General features: G+C 52.0%; 1 protein-coding gene across 2 annotated transcripts in view; it reads right to left on the bottom strand.

Annotated features, from left to right (window-relative positions):
• Positions 1–9,349: 9,349 nt before the first annotated feature.
• The window catches only part of FHDC1 (FH2 domain containing 1), a 40,644-nt gene continuing 27,464 nt past the window's right edge, over positions 9,350–22,529 (bottom strand). For both annotated transcript variants that reach the window (XM_027513470.1, XM_027513471.1), the window contains exons 9-12: positions 21,689–21,759; positions 19,506–19,623; positions 15,882–16,046; positions 9,350–13,552 (exon numbers count right to left, since the gene is read on the bottom strand). In XM_027513470.1, the coding sequence (XP_027369271.1) occupies positions 11,510–13,552; positions 15,882–16,046; positions 19,506–19,623; positions 21,689–21,759 (2,397 nt within the window). In that variant the 3' untranslated portion in view covers positions 9,350–11,509. The remainder of the gene's footprint in view (positions 13,553–15,881; positions 16,047–19,505; positions 19,624–21,688; positions 21,760–22,529) is intronic.

Here is a 22,529-nt window from a genome sequence, read left to right as displayed (position 1 = left end):
GGACTCCTTTATCTCTGTTGTTTAGTGCCTTTCCTCCTTTCAGGACAACTGCCTCAGAGCTCAGATGAGCTCATCGACTCACCTGGGCAGGTGAGCGCAGAACTTGGACAGGGCTTTAATGGGAGTGAGTCCTGCTGGAGGAAATGGTGTCATTGTGGTGCCGAGGAGGGGAGGAGCCAGCTCTTAAAGGCTCCATCTTTCCCACAGCTCGGTCAGCATGCGCCCTGCCCACAGCACATCCAGAAGCTCCGCACAGGGTGGGTTTGGTGTGTTGATGCCAACAGATTTGCTGGAACCCACAGACCCATAAGACTGCTGACAAGAAAATTGGACGGGGTATTAACGTAGGCAGTTGGTGGAGATTTATGGCTAACTTTCCTGGGAGAAGGAGATGAACAATGAATCCTGGGGCACCTCTCTTAGGAGCAGCCCTCGAGACAGGCTTAGATCATCAACGCCCCCCAATCCTACACGGCCCGGCTTTTCACGATTAAAGCACAATATGCTTACACAGGGAAAAGAGTGTATATCATAAGAATGAATGTTTGAAAACAAAGAAAAACACACACAAAAAAAAAGAAGAAGAAAAAGAATGAATGTTCACAAATTCTACCTCCTCATATAATCATCCCAGAATAGTCCCAGACCGCAGAAGTCCATTGCCCACTCTCCAGGGCGGTCGCTACTATGCTGACTTCTACTGACACAGATGAGTGTGTGTCTCCCATTTTAACTCTGTCAGCATCAAGGTCAGGGTGTCAGCAGAAAAAAAAACCTGGGCTAGTTGACTGAAGTCCCTTTAAAATAGTAATGCATTTGCCCCCACTGTTCTCTAGTGAGATAGGCAGGTGACAGGCAACGTCCCCATCCCTTGGAGTGCTGAGGAGCCAAGATATCTAAGGGATTGCTTCATCTTAGAGCCCTATGGGGAGTCAGCAGAAACCTGCCGCTCAACCAGTCCACCAGTGGGTGGATTCCCGGCTTGCCCTGCACCTTCTGACATCCTGGGGCATCATGCAGTGGGTAGCAGCTCTTTGCTGAGCCACTTGGGCTCTGCTGGGAATGCACAGGTTTGGCATGTGATGTAGGCACCTGGATGAGTTGTCAGCACTTTCCTCTAAGAGGCTTCAATAGTGACAAACCTCAAGCTTTCCTTAAACTGGAAAACAATCAAACATTGTGGTCACGTGTGAGAAACAGTGGTCTGGTATGCTCAAATCACTCAGAATTTCTCTTTTACAAATTCTTTCAGAGCAAGATTCTTGTTGTTCAGTCGCTAAGTCGCGTCTGACTCTGCAGCCCCATGGACTGCAGCACACCAGATTTCCCTGTCCTTCACTATCCCCCAGAGTTTGCTCAAACTCATGTCCATTGAGTCGATGATGCCATCCAACCATCTGGTCCTCTGTTGTCCCCTTCTCCTCCTGCCTGCAATCTTTCCCAGCATCAGGGTCTTTTCTAATGAGTCAGTTCTTCAGGTGGCCAAAGTATTGGAGCTTCAGCTTCATCATCAGTCCTTCCAATGAATATTCAGAGTTGATTTCCTTTAAGGTTGACTGGTTTGATCTCCTTGCAGTCCAAGGAATTCTCAAGAGTCTTCTCCAACACCAACCACAGTTCAAAAACTACGGTTCTTCAGTGCTCAGCCTTCTTTATGGTCCAGCCCTCACATCTGCACATGACTACCGGAAAAACCATGGCCTTGACTAGATGGCGGCTTCCCTGGTGGCTCAGCTGGTAAAGAATCTGCCTGCAATGAGGGAGACCTGGGTTCGAACCCTGGGTAGGGAAGATTCCCTGGAGAAGGGAAAGGCTATCCACTCCAGTATTGTGACCTGGAGAATTCCATGGATTGTATAGTTCATAGGGTCTCAAAGAGTCAGACATGAGTGAGAGGTTTTCACTTTCATTTGGAGAAGGCAATGGCACCCCACTCCAGTACTATTGCCTGGAAATTCCCATGGACAGAGGAGCCTGGTAGGCTACAGTCCATGGGGTCACAAAGAGTCGGACACGACTGAGTGACTTCACTTTCACTTTGACTAGATGGACCTTTATCGGCAAAGTGGAGCCAGATGGTCAGTCTTTTTTCTTTTATGTTGAGGTTGTATCATGTTTGCAATGAAAGACAACTATAATCCTGTTGGACCACGCATCATTTTTCTCACATGGGGGCTCATCAGAAACTAGAGCCCCAGTCAGCTGTCACTAAGCAAATGGGAAATTCATGAAACAAACTTCCCTAATCATTCCAGTCACCATTTATTGAATACCTTCTATGCACCAGAATGTATCTCCCATTTTAATAGCAACCCCCAAAAGTGGGCCTGATTTATACCATTTTACGGATGAAAAACTGAGACTTAATGGTAAGTGATTTCTCCACAGTAATCCAGTTAGCAGCGCTGAGATCGGAGTCAAGTCTGTCCTTCTCCACAGCCTATGCCCTCAAGGGTCCTCAGCAAGGCCCTTTGGGGCAACCACAGAACAAGATATGGGTGGGTTCTTTGAGTCCTTCTTGGGAGAGGAGGGAGGCTGCTGGTATAAGATGTGAGTGATGAGGCAGAAGGGGTGGGCTCTGGCGTGGCCCCAACATCACTCACACTCTCGTCAAGAAACAGACCTCCAAAGAATATCAGCACTGGTGGGAACTGAGAGGACATAGCACCCTGCCCTCCTCGGAGGATGAGGACACAGATGTTTTGAGGGGATATATAAGTGAGCAGGGTGACACAGGGCAGACCAGAAGAGCTCAGGAATTCCAGGCCCCTGTGAAGGCAATGGCACCCCACTCCAGTACTCTTGCCTGGAAAATCCCATGGATGGAGGAGGCTGGTAGGCTGCAGTCCATGGGGTCGCTAGGAGTTGGACACGACTGAGCGACTTCACTTTCACTTTTCACTTTCGTGCACTGGAGAAGGAAATGGCAACCCACTCCAGTGTTCTTGCCTGGAGAATCCCAGGGACGGGGGAGCCTGGTGGGCTGCCGTCTCTGTGGTCACACAGAGTCGGACACGACTGAAGCGACTTAGCAGCAGCAGCATCAGCAGTGCTTCCCCCCAGACTGGATGGCCTCCTTTGTCTGTCTGTCTGGCCTTCCTTGCAGCTGGGGTGGCAGGTTTTAAGTGGGCAGAGGACACACCCCTTCAGGTGGCCCAAGGCAGCAGGGGGTCCCATGGTGGAGCCAGGAAAGCAGGAGGTGCTGGACCCCCACTCCTCTCATTCCCGCTGGGCTTCACTGACCTCGAAAGGCTCCTTTTCCTGAACCAACACCATAACTGCTGCTGTCAAGAGCACCTCCCCACAGACACCTGGTGGACAAATATTTTCCCAGGGAAAGGACACCCAGGTGAGTCCCAGGTGAGAGGGAATCCCCTGAAGACTTTGGCCTCGAGAGTGAGATCATGGGTCTTGGGAGCAGCTGCATTTTATAGATCTAATAAATTAGACACAACCCGCCTGGTTATACACTGGCAGGTGTCATGGGGCCCTGCCTTGCTTACTCGGCAAGAGGAGGAAACAGAAATAAAGGTAAAGTGTGTTCAGAGACCAGGTCACCAGATGGATAGGGCAAGAGTCCCGTGAGGACACAGGGCTGAGTCAGCAGGCTGCTTCGGGCCCTGCTGGCCCCCTGTCTGATGCACCTGGGTCTGTCGATCTCCTCGCAAGCCAGCCCCCATCACTGGGCCCCTGAGAAGCTGCCAGGTTGGGCTCTGACCTCAGACAGTGACGATGGCAAATGTACTGTCTAACGTATTTAACCATCAAACCCTCTTACCTGCTCTGAAGTTACATAGGGATATGGTTTCCAAGTTGAGGGGTTAAGCAATTCCCAAAGTTACACACAGCTTATAAAATGGCAGAGTGGGCAGGAGCCTGGCTGTCAGGGGGGGCAGGGACCTAGCTACCTCCATCTCCCCACATGCCCAGAGCTGTGTCACCACCCTGTGCAAATCAAGGATGCAGCGTCACATTGATATGCCCTGTGGCCGCTTCATTCTGCTCTCAGTGCCAAGGGGAAGGCTAAGGGGTGTCCAGCTGCCTTCCAACAGGCCTGCGGGTTTGTGGCGTGGCCACGAGGCTCCTGTGATTTTCTGTGGGAAGTGCAGACTTAGCACCTGGGTGCCCAGTACTGTCTTTATATTTGTTCTCATCCTTCCTCGTGCTTCTCAGAGTCCTCCTCTCCCAGAAGCCCTTTGCCCCCTCCATGGGGCCTTCTGCTAGGAGTCACGCGCGCCCCACCTTGATCTACCTAGGCCAGGTCCAGACACAGGCAGTGGTATTCAACCACATGTTCCGTTAGCACACAGGTCCCTGAGCCTTGCCCTCACTCACTGGACTCCATCTGCCACTCGTGTGTGGGGGCACCCACTTGGCGGCACCCTTGCTGGGACCTAGAGGCCTCCACAGATGGCAAATCACCCCCATCCCCACCCAACACACACATACCCATAGTCCAGGAGTCAGATATGACCAACCATCCTTACAAGGCAGGTGGGGATCAGAGTTTTAATCCCAAGCACTCTATGAGTTCAGGGGAGGGAAAGATCGATTTCCAGAGCAAAAGGACAGAGGAGGAAAGAACTGTTTGATCTAGACTTGGAGATGGCTGCGCTTCTGAGGAACCACCGGATGGCACAGACCGGGGCACCGCGTTTTAGAACCCCTGCAAGACCCAGAGCTTTTCAGGACCACAAGCTTGCCTTGAACTCCCACTGAGAATCTGTTACGAGGTGACTGTCTTTGCATTCCTGCTGTGCAGTCAGATCCAGAGGACTGAGCAGGTGCTGCCATGACAACAGGAGGCCCTACGCCCAGGAGACCCCACATGAGGGCCTCTTGGCATAGTGACAAGGGTGGCTGTCACGAAGGTGCTTCTTGTGACATATAAGGTACAGCTGGGCCTCCCAGGAGGTGACCCCTTCGAGGAAAAAGTGGCCTTCAGGGGCTACTGGGCCAACTCAGCAACTGAGTCTGAGGCAGCCATCTCATAGGCTCAGAGTCTTCCAAGTGGAAGGGACTTGGGAGCTCACGCAGCTTTGGCATGAGCTCTTCTTGTACCTGAAGATTTAGCTCTGCTTTGCTTTGGAACAACACAGAATATGATTAATCTCACCACCAAGTTCTTATCGCCTTTTTTCAGTTTGAACACTCTTAGTGGGCTCATCCTCAAACACGACGACCCTTGGGGGTCCCTTCATTCTTTCCACCATAATCCAGCTCACCACACTTCCTCCTGAGAGGCGACCCAGGGCTGAGGACCTCATGTTGGGTATTATCACCCCCACAGACGGTGCCTTGGGTAGCCACGCAGCATCACGTGTTCACCTGCTTCCCCTCCACCTCCCCCAGAAGGAACTTCTCCACTGAAAAGTGGGAATGGCAAGTTTCACCTCCCACTAGGTCACTAGAATGAAGTCCCTGTCTGCAAAGCCATAAGCTTCTTGGGAGGAAAGCACTAGCCGGAGTCCAACCCATTATGAGCTGGCTGAGAACCACAGGGGCCGGGGGAGGGCTGGGAGCAGTGGGCACCGTATCCAGGTGCTGATCTGATGACTCTCATTTCCATTGTATAAAAGGCAAACCTGGCCTGGGGAGTAGGAGGCCCTGTGGGGGTGGGGAGGTAGTTCCGCCATCTCGGCTGGGGCAAGAAGCCTGCCCTGCAGGCAGCCCACCTCTTCCCTCTCCTCCCTGGAGATGAATCAGCTTGTGGGAACTGCTGGTGCCTTGGGAAAGAGAAAGAAAGCTGACCAGCCAGGCTGCCGTCTCCACAGCTGAATGGAGGCACTGTTCTTCCTGCCCCGGCATCTTCCAAGGCTGAACCATCCTTTTAATCCAAATATAGCTAAATCGCTTCTGCTGCCTTCTGGGAACTGGCAGAACAGTTGTCCCTGGAAGTGGCCAGACTGTCCAGACCTCAGCAACTTTCCCGGTCTGATGGGGAGCTGTTTACAGCACGAAGCGGTGAAAGGTGAATTATTCTGTGCTGACAGCTTTGGAAAGAACCAGGGGCCGGTCCTCCTTCCAGGGAGGGCTTCTACCCGCTAAAGCAGGACAGAAGGGCTGAGCTCCGGCCGCTGCAACCTCGCGTGAGGGCGCCGCGCTGCCGCCCTGAGTCAGCACCCTGGAGAGCTGCCCCACCCCCTTCCTAAGCGGTGAGGTCAGCGCAGATGCGCCCGCCTGGCCCCAGCTCGCAGCGGGAGAAGGAGCCGTGGCCACGAGGAAAAGCTCCGAAGAACAGAGTTGCAGTGACTCTCATGAAGGCTGTGAAAACTCCAGAATCCAAGAGGCCTAGGGAGCAGGGTTCCAAAAAGCAACTTTGCTGACAAAAATCTCACCGTGGGCAGTCAGGTGGGTGTGGCATTGCTCAGCACTTACTACCAAATTGCTTCACTGACACTCAATTATGATCTTCCTAAAAGGCAGTCATTGCGTCACTTCCTGTGTTCCCCTGGAGGCACCGTTCTGGGCTCTCTGGTGCCGTGCTCCTGAGAGCTCCAGACTCAAAGGAGTGGCCGAGCCACCCAGTGGAGGTGTTTCTGCTGCAAGATCCAAATTAGACCACCTCCTCAGGTTCCTGGGGGCACCTCTCCTCCCATCTGGGTGCTGAGCCCGCAGGGAGCTGTGTCCCCTGCCTAGGGGAAAAGCACCTGCTTTGCCTGGCAGAGGCCCAAGGAGAGGGCCAGGCCAGAGAAGCCAGCCTCTGGCCTCTCTCTGGTCCACTGGTTCTCAAGAGCAGAGCAAAAAATGAAGTCACTGGGGAGTCATTCAATGCAAATCAGGGGCCCCACGGAAGGATGCTGAGTTGGTGCAGGTCTGGGGTGGGACCAGGAAACCCCCCCCCCAGGTGTCCTGTCCCACACTAGAGCCCTCCCCCAGAGGAAAGTGGGCACCGCTTGGTGCTCTGATACTGTTGGGGGTCACCATGGAGAGCTCACCGCCCTCGTCAAACACCCAGCTCTCACTGAAGTGGCCCAGTGGCCCCGCCGCCAGCTGCCATTGGCTCATGAGGCACGCCGTGGCCACACAGGTGGCCTCCCCACAACCCTGCCACCTGCCGCTAGTTTTCAGGAGGCTGAGGGAGCATGGTTGAGTCCGGTCCTGGAGGACTGAAAGCACAAGGCACATACCTTTCTGCTGCGCAGTGTGCTATCAGGAAGGACAGCCTAAAGGCAGTCTCCCACAGGAAGCAGCCTGTGTTTGCTGGAATTGGCCTAGGAGAGGGTGCTCCTGTGGCTGACCTCAGAGGGGAGAGGATTTTCTTGTCCAGCGGTGGAGAGTGAGCATGGCTGTGCCCTTGCCTCCACATAATGTCATTAACTAGGGGGGACAGGCTCGTGGCACCCTGGTGTTTTCCTCTAGGACGACAGTTACAAGTGAAGTTCTTGCCTACAAAATTTCAGTGCCGCCACCCACCCATGGATGGGCTAAGGAAGTTTCTGATGGGCTGCCTTGGAAACATACCTATAACCGTGACATGGTTGCTCGGGGAATGTGCATTCTGAATTTCTCAAATCTAATTTTGAGCAAACTTGGGGAACATCATTTGCTGGCAAGTTAGGGACCGCCTCTATGACTCAGGGTTTGAATGTTTCTGAGGAGGCTGGGGACAAAGCCTGACTCCGGAGGTCTGGTACGAAAGTGCCTAAGAGGACCTCGAGCATCGACAGGCTGGCGGTCAGGTCATGCCCTCTGGGTGCGCTTTGGTCAAGGGCCGTGAAGGAGGCTGTGGGTGCTGCTCGGGCCGTGACCCCCTGCAGTGGGGCCAGGTGTCCCACCTGCCGACTAGGAAGGAAAGCCGAGGCAGTGAGCTGCAGGGCTCTGGCCTAGAAGACAGAAAAGCCACTTTCTTCAACCACAAGGACACTTGTGCCGTCACTGAGGCAGTCCCAGTGAGCCATGGGGCATTTCACTGGAAGATATTTGCAGATGAAAATACCCCCAGGGAGAGGTTGCTCTGGGTTATGTTTTCAAGCCTGTCCCGGATTCATTCTGAGCTGTGCACTGTGGCTCCACAGAAGCTGAGTAGGGTGACTCTACTTTGTGCTCACCCAGATAATTTTAAGAAGTACTTAGTGGGTCAACTGCAATGTCTCTTAGTCACATTTGGCTTAAATGTATATGCTCATATGTGCTCAGGAACACATACCAGAAAAAAAAACACAAACATATTTTCATGGCAGGACTGAAGCATGAAGTGAAAGTATAATGAAGAATTAAGAACAAAGTTTCGATAGAAAATTGTGTGAAACTGCAAAACGTCATCATTGCTAGATGGGAGGAGATAGAGGAAGGAGAGTATGCCCTTAGAGGCAGGAGGTGGCAAATTTGTTCACCTCGGAAACCTGAATTAGTAAACCATTCCAGAGCCTCTCACCATAATATATAAATATGCAGACTGTTGAAAGAACAGTTAGGAAACTGTGGTCCCTGAGTTTCAACGAGAATCGTTGGAAGAAGACCAGAACCCAGGTTCCTTGAGTAAGTCATAAAATAAAAGGGCTAAGGTAACTACTTGAGACCCACTATGGAGATAAAAGGCCTTGCTTTGGTTTGTATCAGTAAGCCCTGTTACCACAGGGATGATGGTAGAGGAGGGGTCCAATGTTCCAAACCACTTATAACCCAAGCAAAACCAGGCTGGGTCTACGGAGCAGCACCTCACAAACAGGACAAGGGTGTCATCTGCTCTCTCATCCATTGCTGTCTGACCCCAGGATCTTCCTTTAATGCGTCAGCTAAACTGGGAGAGCAGCTAGGACTAAAACTTCATAGGAAATCCCAAGGTACAAGTCTCATCATTGTGTACAAGTCTCATCATTGTGTACAAGACACAATCCCCCTTTTTTTCCAAACCAATACTGCATTTCAAATAAAAGCATGCCTCCCTCCCTCTCTACTCATTCCTGAGGCAGCCACAGAGGTGAGCTGCGATTTCCCAACAGCGTCCTGAGCCAAAACACACGCGAGTGCACAGGAGCAGATTCAGACTTGCCGGCCTCATGGAGATTGCGCAAAGGTTGGCCCACAACATGGAATAACGCAAGAGTGCACGAGGTGCTGAACATTCCATGCGTGGCCCGCATATCAGATGCATGCCTGCATCCCAGGTATGGCGCAAGGCCCCTGCCCAGGGCCCGCACAGTTAAATGCAGGTTCTGTGCTATTAAGAAGACACACATCAACAGCCCATTTTGGCTCTTGAGACGTTTGAAGCTACAGCTGCTCTATCCCAACCTTCTGGCACCTCCTGTCCACCCCATCTCCACACTTCTCTCTGTAAATTACGCACTCTCTTACCGGGGTCACATGCCAACGTTCACAGAAGCAGTTGAGGAGAAAACACAAATCTCATAAACATGAGCTTTATTAAACTACACATTACATAAAAGAACAAACATATAAATGGACCTTTAAATACATTCAGTTCATCTTAAAATTTATATATAAACTTATTTACATTTCTGCATTTTGTATTTAAATTATTTTCCAAGCTTACTACCAATAAAAGGTAATAGAATGATCACCCGCTCACACAGATGCAAACAAGTGGTCCACAGGGCTAAGCAAAACGCCACTTCTCAGGAAACTCAGCTTATTAGATTTCAAACCAACAACTCATTCTGAAGGAGCTTTCTTCCGAGCGAGCCTTTATGTGAGACCTCCACCGTGGAAATGTTGGAGTTTTAGTTCTGGAAGCTGATCCCAGGGCAGAGATGGGTTCTTGGCTGTTCACGATGACTTGGACTCTGGGAGTTGGAAGGACCCTTGAAGACCACAGCAGAGGCCATGCCCCGACTTATGCAGACTGGGAAACAGAGGCTTAAGGAGAGGGAGTGACTTGCCAAAGCCTCACAGCATCAGTGAGGGAACAGGGATTTGGACCCTGCTTTCCAGGGTTCCCCAAGGGGCCATAACCCTGACACTACCCAAAAACCCACAAACTTTTGACCTCTTTCACAGGCCCTAGGTTTCAAACAGTTTTGTCTGCATAGTTAAATACATGATTTTTTTTAAAAGGCTTTTTGAGATGATGAAAAATGGCTCAGGATTCTCACAACCATCTTTGTGGAGCCCTGGAAATACTACTCAGGGCTATTTTTACAAGAGGTTTTGTGGTCAGGCGCCTTGTTTTCCTTTTGAGTTTAGCGGACTTATGGAAGCTCAGAGTTTCCAATTAATTTGGATGGGGGGCAACATTCTATAGGAACGAGACTGTAACATCAACCGTATGGATTCACCAGGAATACATTACTGTATTTGCCTAAATCCACCTCCCACTGTCAGATCTAAAACAAAGTTTCACTAGTAAGTGATCAAAAGTGAAAAAGTGGGAGGAGGGGCAATTTTTAAATAACAAACATGTTTCAAGAATGCCACTTCCCAATTAGCTAGTTGGGACGGAAACAGTGAAATTGGAACTGAGTAGTATGTTTTCCTCTTCCGAATGAAGCTTTACTTTTTTTTCCTTCAAAATTTTCCTGATAATATAAAGTCTTCTTAAAGCAACTTCAATTTTGGTCTGGTTTTAAAAACTTGACCTGGTTTTTCTCAGGATTTAAAACCATTGTACCAAAGGACAGACATCAACATTTAAAAATATCGTGGAGAGAGAAAGTGAATCTTTCTCTCTAGGCTCCAGGTCACATTAGCAAAGGAGAAAGTCTGGGTTTATTCCTCCCTGGAGGAACTAGAGTGAACACAAGTCATAGCAGCCTTCGCTCAGTGTTACAACAAATACTCAAATGAGAAAATGGAGAATGGGAAAGATGTGCTTGGCTGAACAGTCCCTGATGACCTTCCATCAAAATATGGCACCTCTAAATTCTGGAAGCTCCAGCGTTCTCCCAGGGGCCGCCACCCGTCTACAGGGGAGGCTTGCCCCACAGCCCCAATACACGAGGAGCACCGGATTTCTGTCCAGCAGTTTCGCTTTCCCTCCCGTTCACCTCACCAAAGGTAGCAGGTGGAGATGAGCAAGGGAGAGTCTTCAGGAAGACGGTGCCAACCACAGGACACCCAAAGGCTTTGCGGCGGAAGTCCAGTTGCCAGCTGCACAGCATGGGCAGGTGGAACCCTGGGGCCAGGGAACTAGGAAGATAAAAAATACCTTCATTTTCCCCGGGGAGGCATTTCACTCTGTGAAAGGAGCCAACTAAAACAACGTTTAATTTTCATAATAGTAAAAAATGTCACTGATATATAAAAACTGGCCCCCAAATCTTGTTTGTTACTCGTCACCTAAGAACATCAGATGATGCTGAGTCAGACAATGGTCTTGTCTGAGTCGTTCACCGCTCTCTGTGTTTGGAGGACGGGGCTCACCAGGTCCACCTCCGGGGCCGATCGGTCCAGCGGGGATGTGGGTCCAGTAGGCTACACCTTCAGGGGCACTGGCAGGCGGCCCCAGCGAGGGGTTCTATGTGGAAGACATTCAGGGTCGGCCTTTCGCACAAGTCAGTCCTCACCATCTGAACCCCAGAAGGCAAGCGGGGAGGGCGGACGCCCCTCACTTACGTAAGGGATGAAGCCCCCTCCCCAGCGCCGTGTGGTTGGCCTCCTTCAGCCGGCCCTTCGGCGGGGTCTTGGCGCCGGCCCCGGGGCCCTCGGCTGACTCGGACCCCTTCCGTAGGGTGCGGGCGCTGCCGGCCCGCCGGAGGGCGCCGCTGTCCTTGGGGGCGGCGCCCTCGGGGCCGCCCTTCACTCTCAGCTGCCGCTGAGACATGGTCCGGGTGAGGCCGGGGGCTCTGGCCGGAGCGGGAGAGTCGAGCCTCTGGCTTCGAGACGAGGAGGCAACCGTGTTGCGAGCGAAGCTGGGGACTGAGGCCGGGCCCCGGGGCACGCTGGCGGCCAGCGCGGCGCGGGGCGGCTCTCCGGGGCCGTCGGGGCCCTGGGCGCCGGAGCGGCACGCCTTGTCCTCCTCGGGCTTCGGCCGCGGGACGTTGCGCACGGGCTTGGCGCTGGGCTTCCTGAAGGAGCTCCGGAGCGGAGAGGGGGGCTCCCTCCCGGGCCGGGCCGCCGGCGCCGTTGTGGGCCTCGCTGGCGACGCGTCCGCGGTCCCCCGCATGGAGCTGCGGCGCGCCAGCGGCGGGGGCGGGTCGGGCCCGCTGGCGGCCTCGCGGGGGCTGCCCTTGGCTGCCGGGGGCGCGCGGCCGGCGCGCGAGATGGGCACGACCCTGCGCATGCTCTCGTTCTCGCAGCCGGTCAGCGTCCTCACCGGCCGCACGGGCCCCACCGGCCGCACGGGCCCCGCCGGCCCTGCGCTCCGCCGGCCGGCCCCGGCCCGGGATGGCCCCGCCAACGGCGGCGCCTCCCTGGGGGAGCTCCTCCTGAGGGCCGTCGCCTCCCTCGCTCTCGCCGGCCTGTCCCTGGGCGGGCCGCCCTTGCAGCTCTCCAGCTCGCTCTTCCCTGAGACGGAGCCCGAGCCGGGGGTGGAGGCAGCAGCGGGAGCCCCCACAGTTGGGCTGCAGATGGGGTTGGAGGAGGCCTGACTGCCGCCCGTCTCCCAGGCCCCGGGTGACACAGAGCCCTCCCCATCGCCTGCCTCGCCTGGGTCCCCCTCTAAGGGTCTGGAGTTGGCTCCCTCAGAGCAGTCCAGGGTCAGCGAGCAGTCGCTGGTGTCCGAGATGCAGAACAGAGGCCCAGGATCTTGGCTGTCAGGGTCGCTACTCCCCTCAGAGAGCGGAGCTGCGCTTCTGGGCTCATAAGGGGCAGCTTCGCCATCCTGGGGGACAGGGCTGGGACCCACTCGGGCACCTCTGCCCACGGGCGTCGTCGGGCTGCTGTTGGGGGCGCCCAGGGATGGTGGGCTCGCATCCCCCACGGACACCAGCTCCATTGGGCTGCAGTCATTCCCGGTCAACTGGGGCGGCTCCTCCGGGCCCTTGGGAGCCTGGAGGTCGAACTGGGCCAGCCCGGTCACCAGCTCATGCTCCCTAATCCCTAGAGCCAACGGTGAGAGTGGGGGCGAGGACCGCACAGGATCCAGGCCCACCGGTGCGCTGTTCCTTTTTCGGAGGGTGCTGACCCCACTGCGCCGAGGGCGGCGTAAAGCGCAGGCGGGATCATCGGGGTGGGCTGCAGGGAGCCAGTTCGCCCAAGCTGTGGTGGAGTGGGGGGCTTCCTCCTGGCCCTCCAAGGCCCGAGGTCTGTGCGCTAGGCTGGAGTCCTGGCCCCTCGGTTCTCCAGGTTCCCTGCAGGCTCCGTCAGGAGGGACCTGCCAGAGGCAGCCCTGGGATGAGTTGCTGGGCTTGAGTTCCTCGGGGCCGTCTGTGGATCTCTCGAGGAAGCTCAGCAGCTCCCTGTCGGCCATGGTGTCCAGGGAGAGGCGGGAGCGGCGGGTGGTGGGGGGCCGGTAGGAGGGGCTGGCGGGCCTGCAGCAGAGAAAAGGGGGCAGGTCCTCCGCACCCCTCTTGGTCAGCAGCTCCACGTCGTTCTCACTGCTGCTCCGGCCGAATCCAAACTCCCCCGCTGTCCAGGATCGCCGCTTCTGCTCCAGCTCCTTGAGCCGCTGCCGCTGCCTCAGCTCCTGCACCTGGCGGTCGTGGTTGTCCTGAAGGTGGGGTAGAGAGGCGGGAAGATGGATGAGCCACGGGGACCCTAGTGCAGTTCCAGAGCTAGCTATCCGAACACCCCACTGAGAGACACTGGCTGGAGGAGAGCCCTGAGTCACGGGCTTCGCTCACTGAGGGAGACGGCCTGTGTTTGCACATGCATGTACCAGGATGGAGGCCTCCATTCTCCTCAAGCTGCGTGGGCATGACGGGGACACACTAGGCCTGACCCCAACCATCTGCCTAAGGTGGTCATCAGATCCCAGGGCCCAACTTGCAGTCGAGGCACTGTGCCCTCAGTGTGGGGCTGTGACTGCACACGTCTCTGTGACCTCAACTCCCAGGAAATGCAACTTGGTTTCCAAGTACGGCGAGACAGAAGGGACTTCCGGGAGTGCTATTTAGGCACACAGAGAAAAATACTGTGGGTATTAAAAGGAGTCTGAATCAATGTTGCCAACATACATAGATATACACATATGTCTACACACACACTCATGTGCACACGTTCTACTTCGTGGTTTGGATGCATAAATGCAGACTCAGGATATTAAGAGATGCCTGTGTTCTCTGAATGCTCCCTGGTAAACACCAGAAATGTCAAAGAGGCTCTGGCCCTTGTGCCCGACACACTTCTCACAATCAGAGACGAGGATCTGCTTTATCAACCTTTCTGCCTTTCACCTTGCTCCAAGGAGCCAGCCCTCACCCAACAAAACCAAACAGAACACGTGCACACACCAAAGTTACTACCTGCACCTTCATTATACTTGCGCCACATAAATGTGCTGCTGCTGCTAAGTTGCTTCAGTCGTGTCCGACTCTGTGCAACCCCATAGACGGCAGCCCACCAGGCTCCCCCGTCCCTGGGATTCTCCAGGCAAGAACACTGGAGTGGGTTGCCATTTCCTTCTCCAATGGATGAAAGTGAAAAGTGAAAGTGAAGTTGCTCAGTCGTGTCTGACTCTTAGCAACGCCATGGACTGCAGCCCACCAGGCTCCTCCATCCATGGGGTTTTCCAGGCGAGAGTACTGGAGTGGGGTGCCATCGCCTTCTCCAGGGGCGGTGGCTAGATGGGAGGAACTTGGGATACCCACATAAATGTGAGGGGCCCACAACCCAAATCTGTTATCAGTGCTTTTTACTTGAAAATCAATTTCCGCAAACAGTGGACTTTCCCTTCCAAGTGATGTACTTTCCCTTCCAAGTTTCTGTGAGCCTCTGGCTCCGATCACTGGGGACTCTGGGCCCCTCCCTGCAGCCTCAGCCTCCCCAGGGTCCCCGGGTCTTCTTTCCAGGCTGCCTGTGGAGGGCACAGGGCCAGCTCCTGGCTCTCAAGACAGCTGGGCTGAGAGCATCACAGAGGTGGCCTCACAAGCGTGGAGAATCCCGACTGGGAGTGAGGGCCTCAGGGCCAGTTTGGCCAGTACCACCCCACCAGCACCTCCCCTGCTGACCTCACTGCTTGGACAGAGGAGAGGAAACGTGGCCACAGGCTCAGCCTCCTTTTCAGTGGACAGAGAAAGGCGGCTTGAGAACTCCGGTCACTCTGAGCTACTCATTTAGGGCTGCAGAGACACTGAGCAGCCCCTCAGAGAAATTCAGCCATGGGCAAATGTGCACTTAAAACTGAGGGAAAGAGGTGCACAGGAGTATTTGGTTCCTTATCAACACCTAAAATGATGGGCTGTTGTTCTGTTTTTAGTTGGCAGATGAAAGTTCTATGTGCAAAGTCAAGAAACCCAAAGAGTTTTCTGGATTCTGCATGAACTCAGAGATTATGACCTGGAGGCTGACGGGCAAGAAGGCGGCGGTTGTGTGCAGACAGCAGCCTGCCCCTTTAGTCTCTGGGCATTCTGAAGCCTGCTCTGGCCAAGGACAGCCCAGTTGCCCAGATGCTGACCCCTGGCAATGGCTACAGAGCTCAAAAGAGGGGCAAAGGGGCCTTCCGATCACCCCACTGCAACAAAGGACCCCCTGAAGGAGGAAAGTGTCTCCTGGGAAGAGAGAAGGATCTTCAAAGAGATGCTTTAATAGCGTGACTGCCATCCTAAACAAACCTGACGAACAAAATGCTTTTAGAGCATCAGTGCAAGCACTGGAATGAGAAGCACACGTTAGACTTGGCAACAGGGGAGGGCTCAGGGCTGAGAGGGCAGAGCCTCCCCGGAATCCTGAGGGACAGCCAGGCAGCGCCACAGGGGCCAGACTTCCCGATGCTGTGAAGCCACTGAGGCACCTTTCCGCCACAGGCAGGGGCCAGGCTGGGAAGAGGAGAGGCAGAAATCCAGACAGCTCAGAAAACACGGAGATGCCACGAGCTGTACCTTCACCGCTTTGTTGAATCTGATGCAGAAGTCTCTGAATATCTGCAGGCACTCGTCCAGCTTCACGGTGTCCTTGTCTTCACAGAAGAAGTCGATGAGGGTGTGGGCCTCGTCCTGAAGCTCGCGCTTCCATTGCTCCAGCTCCGCCAGCTTTTCCAGGGCAAACTGCGGGGGAGGGACAGACAGCAGCCGTGGACGTGAGCGCTCGACGGCTGCCAGGGGTCCGGGGCTCAGTCTCAGATCTCACGGCAGGACCCCCAGAGCCGACAAGGGAGTAAGTCACCCCAAACAAAACTCTGGGGAGCAAGGTGGACCCTGTGTCAGGGGAGCCAGAGGCGGCTGAGGAGCTTTAACCTGGAGGCTGTCGCCAACCCAACGTCCCCCTGTAATGTCACTGGACATGTGGCACCGGCATAGTCGGTGTCATTAAGGGAAACCCCGTCTGCCTCTGTTCTTCCTGCCCTCACGACTGAGTCACACACTGGTCATGGGTCCGTGTCAGGGTCCCAGAGGTCTCTTGTGTTGACCAGTTGTCTTATTCACAGTTGGGAAGGGTTTAAACTTAATCCCAAATGAGCACTGTTAGGTTTACACGGAAGCCTCATGTTCTTTCTTTTTTACTGGGAAACAAGGATTTTATGAAGAAGGCGTGCATGGGGTATATTCCTTTATGAAATCACACTTTAATTGGGTTGGCCAAAAAGTTTGTTCAGGTTTTTTTCTATAAGTTTTTCCCCCTGAACAAACTTTTTGGCCAAACTGATATTTGAGACACTTCTTCCTGTGTAGGGGGCCAGGCCTGGGCAATGCTGACGCTGTGGGCTGCCCCCTGGCCACAGGGCTCGCGTCCAGAACACAAAAGAGAATCTCAAGAGAAAGAGAAAGTTTAAGAAGACGTGCTCCTTCCTATCCATTCCACGCACCACCCCCTTTCAAAGCCCTTTTTTCACACAAAATGCCTTCGAGAGGCAGTAGGAAACCAAAACTATTTAGGAAACCAAACGCCAGGGAAAGGAACCATCTGAGTCAGTAGCCTGAGGCAGTGTGTGCGTTCGCTGTGTTTTTCTTCGTGGAGGGAAGGGTATTAATGGAAGGATAAATCTCTGCCTGTCCTTCTTGCACAGGGGGAAAGATGGATCCTAGCCAAGAACAGCTCAACTGCAGAAAAATAGGACTTTGACAGGAACCTTCATGGGCGCTGACTCTACCTGGAATATCTCATCGTCAGATCCCGTGGGGACAGCAGAGCACCTGGACGCTTGCAAGCCCCCTGGGACTTGGAGAGTGACACATTCTGAACAGACCCTGAAAAGCCACCATGCTTGGAGTCACTGGCCTAGAGCTAGTTTCTGAACTCTTCCCTCATGGTTGGTGCCACAGATGAAAAAGTTCAAAGCAACGCTGGCAAAGCGTGAATGACAGATTGGTAGTGGTGGCAGCCAATTCAAGTTTTCAACTCAAACTTGTCTGCTATGGAGTATCAAGTCCACACCAGTACACTTGATACTTCTCACCCAAAGGGTCAAAATGTGAAACAGATCTGCAAATAGTAGATCATTTTTCTACTCAGAAACCTTCACTGGGGCTTCCCTGGTGGCTCAGTAGTAAAGAGTCTGCCTGCCAATGCAGGAGACACGGGTTCAATCCCTGATTCAGGAAGATCCCATATGCCGTGGAGCAACCAAGCCTGTCCGCCACAACTGTCCAGCCTGAGCTCCAGAGCCTGGGAGCCATGAGTACTGCAGCCTGCCCACCCTAGAGCCGTGCTCTGCAACAAGAGAAGCCGCTGCTGTGAAAAGCCCACACACCACAACGGAGAAAAAGCCAGAGCAGCAATGAAGACTCAGCACAGCCAAAATAATAAATACATAAATAATTTTTTTTAAAACCCTTCAATTGTCCCCACCTGGCTTAGAGAGCAAAGTTTTCAGACTGGCATTCAGGGCCTTCTATGGCCTGACCCTAACCTACGTTAAAAATTGTATTTCCCCTATTTAAAAAGAAAGTAGACTTGAGAAAAATAAGTAGCTGTATGGAATATTTCACTTACACAGATAAAAATGAGTACCAGGAAGATGAGTTTAGAGTGAAAACAAGGCTGCCTCTCAGCAGCCATCTGGGTGTGCGACTTTGCATCGTAAGCTTTCCTGTGCTGCCATTTAACAGGAGAAATTAACATCTCATATAAGAACCGAGAAACAGGCCTCCAGAATGCACCTCTGAATGTGTGACAGGCCTTCTCCTCACATTCCTGGGTTGCTCCATTTGTCTGAACAGGCTTATTTATTGCTGAGTGCTTTCCTAGCTCCTGTTCATGTGATTCTGTGGTGATGTCTACTTAGCTGTCTCAGAGAAGAAAATTTGTGCACTTTTCAGGGAAAATTAAAGTTCAGTGACGGTTGAAAGAAAATACAGAATATGTGTTTAATAATAAAAATGAACTCCCAGCAGAGCCAAACAAAATCAGGTGTTCCCTGATGGGAGCTGCAGCTCACAGCATCTGATGTGGCTTCATTGCAAGGAAACCAGGGGAGGCTGAGGCTGACCTTGGTCTGATCTTCAAGCACACAGTCCCTTTCCCATCTCCCAGGGCAGCCCTGCCTCACATATCCCGGCTCACAAGCCTCAAAGCCTTGACGCCGAGGTTTCAGACCTGTTTGGCGAAGGCAAATTGAGTAGCACACCATTTCCTGAACACTGAAAGCATGAAGAGGTGCCACTTCTTTTTTTTTTTTTTAAATAAGGAAGATAAAAGAAGTATGTCAGACTATGTGATTAGTGAGTCACGATGAGCTGTCACAAACAGGTCCACTCTGCTGGGTTCTGTTGACGTTACTCAGGGCAGCTCCCACCACACCCTGTGGGCCGGTGGATCTGGGGTGGTAGGAGGCTCTGGCTCCAGTGTGCTCTCCTGCCTCCCTATAAAACATGCCAAAACGGAGCTTGTTTCTTCCACAGAAACAACTGAAGGAACAACAGCCCAAGTGCTCAGGTGTCTTTAACGAGAACCTCATTCTGGCATCCAGAAGTTTAACTGGAAGGCAGAACTCCAGAACTGAGCTTTCGAACCAAAACCCGAGTTGCCAGGCAGCAGCCGCCAAGCGTAAGCATAAGTGATCCCAGTCCACGTGGGAGTGGGTGCTGTCCTGCAGACAGAGCAGAAATAAACAGAGACCCCATTGCTAACCAAGGGCTCAGGGTCAGACATACTGCATATCCTCTGCCAAAAAACCAATCCAGCAAAGAATGCATGCTCAGCTGCTCAGTAGTGTCCAACTCTTTGTGACTCCATGGACTGTAGCCCACCAGGCTCTTCTGTCCATGGAATTTTCCAGACAAGAATACTGGAGTGGGTTGCCATTTCCTTCTCCAGGGGATCTTTCTGACCCAGGGATCGAACCTGGGTCTCCTGCGTCTCCTGTATTGCAGGCGGATGCTCTACTGCTGAGCTACCGGGGACGCCCCCATAAATACTGGGCACTAAAGTATCAAGTTCCTTTGACTGGCTTAGTGGGGAAAACATGAATGGGAACCTGCTGCTTCCACAAATACAGCCCTGCAAACATAAGTGGCCTCACAGGGCCACTGAGGAGGAGATCAGAGGGACTGACTCGAATCACTCACTTGAAGGAAATCTTCCATCTGCTGACACAGCTCTCGATCCCGCTCGATGTTCTCCTTGAGAGACTTCGTCCTGACAAAGAGCGAATGCAGCTCCGCCTCCGTGTTATCCAAAGATAATCTGAATGAAAAAAGGAGAGAGTGGGCAGCTGGCACTGGGGTTGAGGGGGCGGCCACCCCAGGGACATCAGACGAGACCCTGGAAATAGAGGGGAGGGCTGCTGCAATCACCTTTACCACCCTCTATATTTCTAGTCCCCTCCTGTGTTTTCTAAGAGGCAATTCCTTCCTAAAGACACATAGTGGTTCAAAGAGAGCAGGCTGTAATTTTGTTCTTGCTGGAGAGATAACCACTTGCGAAGCTTTTCATAAACTAAGTCTCAACAGCTTTATGCCATCAGCATTAGCGTCCAGCAGGACTCACATATTTATACTTTCCTCTGGCCACGAAAATGCAAATAAAAAGCCCTAACCCATGAAAAGCAAGGTGGTGGCACATGCTGATAACCAGGATGTTACTGGGGATGCAGAGACACTGCACAGACTGCATGTTGCTTGCCGCAAGCAACCAGAGTCAGTCCTCTGGGGCTTGGAGAGAATGGGCACACAGCTAAGAGTTCTGCAGAGAAACGGGATTGCTGGCAAGGCTTTTGTTACAAGTGTCACACTGAGATCAATAGAGCATGAATGATGTTCATGTCACCTGGTAAAGTGAACAGGTGAAACCTAAGTCCAGGAGGAATTCAGTTAGCACATTCATAGATCAAGATGCTTCCAAGCTTCCAGGTCAATTCTAACTGTTCTTTACACAGTAGTTTTCCACCTTCACTGGCACCCACCTATGTCCTATTCGTACTTCACTTTCCAGTTCAAATAAACCTTAGTAAGTTTTTCCTAAGACAACCTAAGTAAGTTTTTCCTAGCTAACCTTCCCCATCTAACTCTGACCAGAAATGGGACCGTTATTTCTGTGTGTATCTCTTAGAAACATTTCTGTGTTGGAAGGAGGAAAAAAATATTTTCACGCAAATTTCTTTTAGTAATTCAAAAGTGAAAACAGTTTACATCTTAGCAGATGCCCATTCTGTGGGAGGAATACTCTGGTGATCTGTAAATATGAACTATATCAACTGTTCACGCTTAGGGCCGATCCTCTCACTTTGGGAAAGACGTCGTCCACGGTTTGATGTTCTCAGGCTGTAACCCTGAGATGCGGGCCAGTGGTGGGCGGGGCTTGAAAAGCTGCGGTTGGCGTGTTTATGCATCTGGTTCACAGCTGTCCCAGCTGGATAGAGTCCCTCAGATAACAAGCAGATGACAGGCACTGGGCTGATACGTGAGGTGACTGCTGCTGCCTGCTCACGGGACATGGCTGTGGCTGCGGGTATCTTTCCCCAGCTCTGTAATCGACAGTGCCACTTGGCAACCTGAGGTCAGCCATGGCGGCAGTATTTACACCACGGAAATCAGCAGTAGCTACAAATCAGGACCTTTTACCTTAAAAAGCTGGCTATGGGACATTACCACCATTTAACATTTACACGCATGGGTATGTATTATAAATTCAAAAGCACAGGGCTCAGAATGGATACACAGATTATAGCTACGTTAAAATACACATCTATGTGAGGCTCAGAAGCAAAGAACAGTGATGTAAGTAGAGCTTTATGTTTGTTAGATACTTTCTCTGTAAAGTTGAGTGACTAATTTAAAACAAAATCCTTTCCCAGCCCTTGATATGGTTCCAACTTCTTTTAATGCAATAGAAAGTAAACGTACCATGTTAGATTCTAAAGGAATCAGTGAGGTAGGGCCCCGAGAGCTTGACTGATGTATACCAACTCCAAGTGCTGTGTTCTTTGAGCCCTGTCTTTTGGGTGTGGAGATATTTGAAGTTCTTAATCCATATACATACATTTTTACACTGATGATATTCATTAGAATAAACTGCAATAGGGTTTTTTTTTAGATTAAAAATAAAGATTAATTTTTGAAAACCCCCATAATTCCAAAGGTGCAAACACACCTCTGTAACCAAATGAAAGGAAGGTCTGAAGTTCAATTAGACAAAACTTTTGAAAGTTCAAACCTGAATCCAGAAGTTGTAAAATATCAGTTTTTATAAGAAGGTGGTTAAGAAAAAAACAACCAACCACGTTTGTCTCACCATACTCTTTCTTGCTTACCTGGCAGCCTCCTGAACATGAAGCAATTTTTCAGAAAAATTTAGAAGCACAGCATCTTTCTTTTGGGCTTCCTGGAACAAAAACAGAATCTTCTCTTACTCTATGGGGACAAAACTGGAATTTTATCTACTACATGGAGAAATTTTTCTCAGGGCTTAAAGGAACCCTAGCATCACTGTCTCCCTTTAAGGCTTGATACAGTCAAAGTAATTCCCAGAGACACAAACTCAGTCTGACATTCTCAGTAAGACTGGGCAGAAATCTACTCTCAAGAAACATTTAACTTCCCGGAGCAACTGATCCTGACATGAAACACAACACATGTGTGTGAAAACTCAGTGGAAGGAGGAGGCGGCTTCGCAGGGCCCACCGCTCCTAAAAGAATCTGATCTATCCTGCTGAAAACCACCACACCTCTAAGGACGCCTCCGTGTGACCCAGCCACCAGCAGCTGTTAGACCAGTCTGCAGACTGAGCCTCATCAGACAGCTCACAGGCCACGGAGGAGTCTGGACCCTTCCCCTGTTCAGAAGGTACAAGGAAGGCAAGTACGAAGGGGGAAATTTGCAACTCAGGCAACCTCCCCACAAGGGGCAGGGACCAAGCCATACAGAGCACCTGGATACGGGGATCTAACAGGGCTGAGGAACACATTTTCTGGTCTTAATGTCCTGAAAATGGACTCTTCAGTTAGTACCAAGTGCAACATGCCCTCTGTCTTCTGAAGAATATAGTAATAATAGAGTGTATTATTTATGGAGAGCTTACTGTATTCAGAACACTGAGTTAATAATCACACTCTGGAATTATCTTCCTCCGCCTTCTCAATTACCTAGTTTTG

This window comes from Bos indicus x Bos taurus, chromosome 17 (assembly GCF_003369695.1).
Source record: "Bos indicus x Bos taurus breed Angus x Brahman F1 hybrid chromosome 17, Bos_hybrid_MaternalHap_v2.0, whole genome shotgun sequence".
Lineage (NCBI taxonomy): Eukaryota > Metazoa > Chordata > Mammalia > Artiodactyla > Bovidae > Bos > Bos indicus x Bos taurus.
This window is presented reverse-complemented; position numbering and strand designations above follow the sequence as displayed.